Raw genomic sequence first — 7,270 nt, 5'->3', positions numbered from 1 at the left:
TTTGGGGTTGGAGTGAGCGTGAAAGCTGGATACATCTGTTTGGCTCAGACCATGGAGAACCTTGAACCCTTGCCTGAGAACTTTCTTCATCAAGCAGTGAGGCGCCTTTGAATCTTTGAGCAGAGTAGAGGCATCAAAGCACAGACTCCCTCCCATTGAAATAAACACAATGCCACACTGTTGTGTTTTGTCCAGAAGAGTGTTGATCTCTGTGTGTTTAAGATATTGTGGTGGATTCTACTGTATCCAGATTTTTACCATCTGATCTTCAAAGCCAGGAGAAACTAGGCCATTAAGGCACCTCTCCTTAACAAAACTACCTGAGCACCGGGGAACAATCAGTACCAGAGGCACCTGCCATACTTAATTAAATTCCTTGCTACAATGCCTTTCATCGAAAAGTGCTAGGCTAGGCTTGTTTTGTTTTGCTTTGTTTCTCCAAGATATAAAAGTGGCTTCGTACCTCATTCTCTTTCTACTCAAGTTAAGTGTGGTTTAAACTACATGGACCAGGAATGTTTCTGTCTAGAGTTATGGGGTAGAGTCCTCGCTGTGTGTGGATTCATGCGATGTCCACAGAATTGAAGCAATAACCTTACTCGAGTTTTATTAGAACTTACTCAGTTGAGCAGCAGCCTGACAGTCTACGTAATGCCGGGCATAGAGTTGGTGCTCAAAAATACGTTAAGCAAATAGTTCCTGACTGAGTCAATAAACATGTAAGACGCATTTAAGAGCACGTTATAAAATTCCTGACCCCAGGCATTGATTTCCTACTTGTAATAATGTAGAAATCTTTTAGAATACCGTAAACATTATTAGCAGTACTCTTTAGAAGTCATGAAAAAAATCATGTGATAAGGATAAAATAAAAATCTTCTAGTTAAGTTAGGAATAAGCAACATGCCCAATTGAGAGAAATACAATTGAGACATTGCGGATGAGTCATGGTAAGATGGGCAATTAGTACTGAATAAAAAAAACTACGACAGAAGCAGCCATTTAAGAAGTTTCAGCAGCAATGAGTATGTATTATTTCGAATGAAATGTACATTAAACTTTTATGTAAAAACCATCAAAAGTGCTATATTCGATCATTTTAATATTAATTTAACCCCCTCCTCCATGTCACCTAGCTATGCCTTTTACCTATTTTTTTTTACTTCTGACACAACATTATCATCATCTAAAATTGTCCAATGTTAAAACATAAAAAAAACATTAGTTTATTCTTCAAGAAAAAGTACCACCAGCTATGAGTTATTAAAACTGAAAAATAAAACAGATGCCGGAGAATCAGCTTATTGACAAAAGAAATCATCATAGAATTTCATAGAAATAGGCAAAGTCCAAGGCAATTTAGACTCTTAGTAGAACATTTTTGTGATACAACTTCTTAGCCGTGGGGGTTATGTCTCTTGGAGGCCGGTCACGCGCATGCCAGAACTTGATTATTTTCTCATCTTTTCTTGGCTACTTTCCAAGGTGAACTACATGCTGTCTAACGCTGCACGCCTCCCATGAGCCCTCAAGTGTCTAATGTAGAGAAAAAGCTGATGTTTCAGTCTTAGAAATAGCCCTTAAAATTAAGTTTGTCATTCAAAGAGATATAAGTCATTCCTCACACATGAGATCCTCCCCACCTCCCCCCGCCGTCCAACTTCCCATCATCAATCCACCCCCATTCCTCTCGTCTGCTCCAATGCCAAGTTCGTTCTCTCCCACACTAGTTCTGGGTGAACTGGCCAACCCAGGGAGAGGCCACATATCCCATTTGGTCTCATTTAGTCCTAAGCAAACAAGCTTCTCTGATTTGCCACAAGAGCCGTCTGACTTTCCCGTCTCTTGGCTTTCTTGCTCCTCTGTCTCACCTTCCAGCACAAGGCGCTGGAGGCTAACAAAAAAAGTCCTGATGACAGAAGGACCAGGCCTAAGATGGAGATGATGGAGCCGTGGGAATTGAAGCTGTAAGCCACGGCAGTGACCACTATCCCGGTGATGAGGACCACCACAGCAAAGGGGATGAGGCAGCGGTAGCAGGAAAGCTCAGCACCCCCGGTAGCGGCCATCAGCTGAATCTCACTGACCAGGGGCACCGTGGTGACCACAACTTCGCTCTTGGGGTTCTTCTCCATTGTCCCTGGCTTGGAAGACTTTGGGGTCCCAAGGGTCTCCTTGACGGGCTCTTCAGTCATTTTCACAGTGGAGTTTTTTTAGTTGAGTTCACAGACTAGACCTGGGAGGCCTCACCAGGGTGGAAGCTGTGGAGGAGAAGATAGGAGATGTCAGCGAAATGCCTTGGAGTGAGCCCTGCAAGAAGAAGAAAAGAGCTGGGGAATTACCACTGGGTTCTTTTCCAGGAGGCACGGATGCATGTGAAAAATCAACCGTAATTTCTTTTTCTAATCATTTGCACTGGGCAAAAAGCAAGATAAAGCTGAGAACTATAAAGAAAGGGAAGATATGAAAAGCAGGAAGCACTCCGCAGTGTTTAGTACACCCTGGTGGTCTACAAATGATTTATTACATTTTCCACTTTGTCTATTGCTTCTTTTTCCTCCAAGCATACAGAAAAGCCTCAATCCTAAGCCAAAACGGCCCCATTCAAGAGGCGACTGCATTATAAACAATACTTCGCACAGTTCGTTCCACCATTCTTAGCAACTTAGACTCTGCCAATGTTTCCGGGCATAACACGCATTCTTTCCAAACTATCACCCATTCACTGCCCACCAAATCAATGTCAAGACCAGAGGCCAGCATACGAATGATGTTTGTCTACATCAACTTGACAGTCAACAAGTCTCTATTGTGTAACTATGAGACACAATGCGACACGCATCCTGGGACCATGGGGTGGACACAGTTCAGCAAAAATTTGGTGACAATTACGATAGGATTTGTGGATCTAAAATGTGGCAATATCCTCCTATCCATTTGAAAGGAATGGAGAAAGAAAAATTAAGAAAAAAAAATTCAACAACTTTGTAGGATATAATTTTATGATTTTTTAAATCAACGATTAGAGTAATTAGCTGTCAATTCACAAATATTCCATTCAAGTCAACAAGGAATTTTGATATTATGTGTACCATGACATGTTGAAAATAATCATCATGCTAGATTTTCAGTAAAGTTTTACCAATTCATGTTTTTCCCCCAAGCCCTTGTGTAAAAGACTTGATGCCGTGCACCTTTCTAAATGGTTTGAACCTGAATATTTCTGGACAAAATCTGAGACTCTTCTTCAAAAGCATCTGGTTGAAATGTGGAGAAATCAGTGAAAACTCTTGTCTGCCACTCAGACATGTTAAGTCATTCTCTTTTGTCCTCGAGACGCTATATAGAAGTTAAGGGATCAAGCAGTTGTAGTTACCAAAAGAGTTTAAAGGAAGATACTTAAGTCTATTTCAATGAAATTAATACTTTGAAAGTGTGAGGCATCCACTGAAACCAAATGCAAGCCCAAACCAAACTTCATAAGTTCTTTCTTGCCTTGGGAGGTCAAAAATGTCACTCCCTGTGCAATGAAGCTAAATAGAAGAGCTGCCTATTGGCATGTAATTTTTAGTCACCAAATTAACCACTGCTATCTAATGATACCCTAAACACTGGCTAGGCCAGTAAAAAGATATTAGAGATTATGTCTGAAAGAAAAGAAAACACTCTTCACCCCAAAGCTTAAGCTAATCTAAAAATGAAGTTACGTCCCCAAACTATGTACTCGTACCTCAGAGAGAAGAAGCAATCCATTACCAGGGAAACCACGCGTCTTGGGAGGGAAGAAACTGCAGGGCTTCAGCTTCTCCCGGTCAACTTCTGGGAAAACAGCCTGCCACAGCACGTTTGTCAATAAAAATGACAGGACGAGGAATCTCCTCTGGGGAAAAGAAAAGATACAAAAATACTGAACTATATGGTTGGTTTTAGATCCTGGAGTTCTTTTTTTCACTCTACCTCTGTTCCTAAATGACGCTTGTCTTTCCCTCTCTGACTCTTTTTATTTCCTCCCCCTCTGATTGCCCCTCCCTGTCTTTTTTTTTTTTTTTCCCTTCGTTCTTTCCTTGCCAGCAGATTCTGAGTTTTGGCTTCCCCCAACTCTGCTCAGTGACATGATAAGTCAGAATCATTCTAGAATCCCCAGAGACAGGAGCCAGCTTTTACTTTTATTTCTCTTGCAGCATTTACTAAGTAGACTGCTTTGCATTACTCATTTTTTCCCCAGCCAACCACCAGATCTTCCTCCCTCCCATCAGGCAGTTTCATAGAAAATCCCCGAGTCAGCTTTGCAGACCCAGCTGAGGGGACAGAGCCGAAGGGACAGACACTCTAGGGTGGCAGGAACAGCTGTGAAGTCATCGGGCAGCTGAATTGAGTCTCTAAGCCAGCAAAAATCCACGTTCCTAGGTTTCCCTGGTGTGCTTTATTTATACGTATGTGCTGGCCATTTGAAGCCTAAACCGCCCCCCTCACTTGATGGTACTTCACTTAGGAACGTGGTGGGAAATACAAATGTTTGTGGTTAAGAGGGAAAGCCAGTCATCTTGATTTAAACACAATTGCTTACTATTTGGGCTCGGACTTAACTTGGGCAATGTCGAAATCATCATCGTCATCCTCATCATCACGGTCATTCATAGAGTGCCCACTATGGGCACGGCGCGTGCAATATGGATGCATTAATATTAATTCTCACTCATTTACACATGAGGTTATAACTGAGTTTATAGAGTTTATAAATGAGGCCCAGAGAGGTTAAATAATTTGACGAAGTTCACACAGCAAGAGAACGCCTTAGTTTGAACCCCAGTCTTTCATGGGCACAGAGAATCACGTGGCGAGCTTGTTAAATGTAGACTCTCATTCAGGAGGTTTATAACACGCTCCTGGCTGAATGCTGATTTGCTTCTCATTGGCCTACTTTAAGGAGCAAGGTATTTTAAACATTCAAACACATACGGTTTGACATGTCACCTTCTCAAACAATAAAGTTAAAGGTCTATTTCCCAACCCCTCTCCCCAAATGGCATTATAGGTTTATAGTTTATCAGGCAAGCCTGTTTGAAATTTTAAAGCCCCAGATTGTCTTTCTGAAGGGAGAAAAAAGAGATAATACTGGGAGACTATTATAAACTGGTCCCTATACTTCTACAGCTAAAAGTTAACCCATCTTCTACTTTTTAATCTAGACAAGTTTTAATAATGTCTTTTTAATTGATACAGCGAATCTACAAATGTAAATCAAATCTCAGGAGAGATTTGCTTTCCTTCTTTTTCTCGGGTTGTTAGATTTCTCTAACTGCTGGCAGAGGGCTTGGATGTTCTCGGGCATCTCACCTCTGTTCTACGATAGCCGATAGCCGCTCTTTCCAGCCTGTCAGGAACAGTATCTTGATGATTCTGTCATAAAAGGGAGAGGGATCATAAAAGGAAGAGGGACCAGAGCTTTTTTTTTTTTTTTTTTTTAATAGAATGGAAGCCAGAGAGAGGGCTCCTTTATTTTGAAAACTAAAGTTGAAAAGTCCCTGAGGCATGGCTGAGTGGGGGAAGACCAGCCTGCTGAGGAGAAGGAGTACCTGGCCGGCCTCAGCTGCCACCACCCTCATATTTTAAAAGGGGGGGACATAAGGAGACACAGCCATCATCCAGGAAGACGCTGTCACTTGGTGTTGACGACAAGGTACACGTAGAAGCAGGACATGCCTGCATTTGCCAACATTGCCCTGGGAAGATGGTGAGATTGGGGGTCACGAGCTACATGACTTGGAGGTCCTTGAGAATCTTCTTATACGAGCAGCCGTCCTCCTGTGAACTGTGGCCTTTGGGGGGAATGCCTCTCTACTTCCCAGCACGGGCCACTGTTCCCCCAACATAGTTTGATAACCCCACTGAAGGTTGGAATGTCACCTTCTCCTGTGGAAGATCATGTTCCCCCATTACCAAAGTCAAAGGTACATGAATCAACCTTCTTCTGGAGAGAATCCAGAGGCACCTTTTCCCACAGCGAGCCCTTGACTGACTGACAGGGAGTGAGTGTATCCATCCTGGGGGCCTAGGCAGGTCTGCTATTACTTCTAATACCAAAGCTTTCTTCAGCCGCTCAGGCTTCAAGTCTCACAGTCATCCTAACTCTTCTCCACAGAGGGTGCATCTCTCTAGATATACAGAGGCACATCTCCAGAGTCTAAGTCGCTAATTGGTGACTTATGTTGGTAAGTACCAAGAGGTAGAAAGCTTTGTGATAAAGAAGAAATTGCATCTGAAGACTGGGCACCTATCATGACACCCACAGACACATGCAGTTTTAACTGACTTTTACCTCTTCCAATTGAAATTCAAAGAGAATTCATAGTGATCAACGCCTGGATATCTTGGAATGCTTTTCTTTTTTTTTTCCTTCTTCCACTCTGTGCCTGGAAGATATGAAACACCCCTAGGGATTCTTTAAGGGACACCTGCCCCCAAATGCAAACTCTCATCCACAAGGCAACCAGCCTTCTTTCTGCAAGCCTTTCAGAAGGGAAAGGAAATCTTTCTGGTTCTTTTTTAAAACACATGGCTCCAGGAGATTCCTTTAAATTTGGAAAACTTTTAAGGAAGTTTCCAACGCATAAATTAAATCTATGACCCGTCCTCATTCCACCCCTCCATAGGCATTCAACATTTCTCCCTCAGATCTTTCAAAAAGCAAGGCAAAGATCCTTACCTTCCCCAGCCAGACTCGGACTGAGACAGCTGCCAGCTCTGGCCAACCACAACCCAGAGAGGGGGATGCAAATCACGGTCCTAGGGACTGTAAACAAAGTACTCAACAGGCTTATGCACAATTAAGGGACCGGAGAAAAACTGGTGAGAGGAAATCCCTCAAATGCTGTACTTTTTTCTAGGATTCCCCCTTTGAGAATGCGATCCATATTTTTAAAAAGGGAACCAAGTGTGAAAAGAAGGTCCTCCTTTGTGTTTTTCTCTCTTTATCTCCTCATTCAGCCTTTCATTTTCAAGGTTTTCCCCTATCCAAAGCCCCTTCTGTAATTCTGTGAACCTGCAGCAAAAGAATCTTGTAATCCTTGTTCTGTACTTCTAGGTGGGTGTGGGGATTGGAATGTGTGTGGGGGTGGGGAGTGGGAAGGTAAACTAATCTCTTTGGATGTGACATGCAAGTAAGAGAAGTAAAGGAAGAGAAGGATTAATGGTGAAGATGGCATTTGGGGTCTCGTGTGGACCCTCTCCCTAAAATCAGAGGAGTGGTCTTATCAGCGCTCTTTATCAG

General features: G+C 42.6%; 1 protein-coding gene across 5 annotated transcripts; it reads right to left on the bottom strand.

The window, feature by feature from the left end:
* Nucleotides 1-1,005: 1,005 nt before the first annotated feature.
* On the bottom strand, nucleotides 1,006-6,792 carry TMEM100 (transmembrane protein 100). 5 transcript variants are annotated; one of them, XM_033088958.1, is made up of 3 exons: nucleotides 6,707-6,792; nucleotides 3,731-3,880; nucleotides 1,006-2,261 (listed from the first exon to the last, which is right to left on the bottom strand). In XM_033088958.1, exon 3 carries the CDS (start codon nucleotides 2,193-2,195, stop codon nucleotides 1,791-1,793), a length of 405 nt encoding a protein of 134 aa, XP_032944849.1. In that variant the 5' UTR covers nucleotides 2,196-2,261; nucleotides 3,731-3,880; nucleotides 6,707-6,792; the 3' UTR covers nucleotides 1,006-1,790. The 5 variants fall into 5 exon arrangements, with proteins under 5 accessions (XP_032944849.1, XP_032944851.1, XP_032944850.1 ...); XM_033088960.1 differs by lacking the exon at nucleotides 6,707-6,792 and adding an exon at nucleotides 6,320-6,338; XM_033088959.1 differs by lacking the exon at nucleotides 6,707-6,792 and adding an exon at nucleotides 5,338-5,400.
* Nucleotides 6,793-7,270: the final 478 nt, after the last annotated feature.

This window comes from Rhinolophus ferrumequinum, chromosome 21 (genome assembly GCF_004115265.2).
Source record: "Rhinolophus ferrumequinum isolate MPI-CBG mRhiFer1 chromosome 21, mRhiFer1_v1.p, whole genome shotgun sequence".
NCBI classification, from domain to species: domain Eukaryota; kingdom Metazoa; phylum Chordata; class Mammalia; order Chiroptera; family Rhinolophidae; genus Rhinolophus; species Rhinolophus ferrumequinum.
The sequence above is the reverse complement of the archived record's forward strand: the minus strand, read 5'-3'. Positions and strand labels throughout refer to the sequence as shown.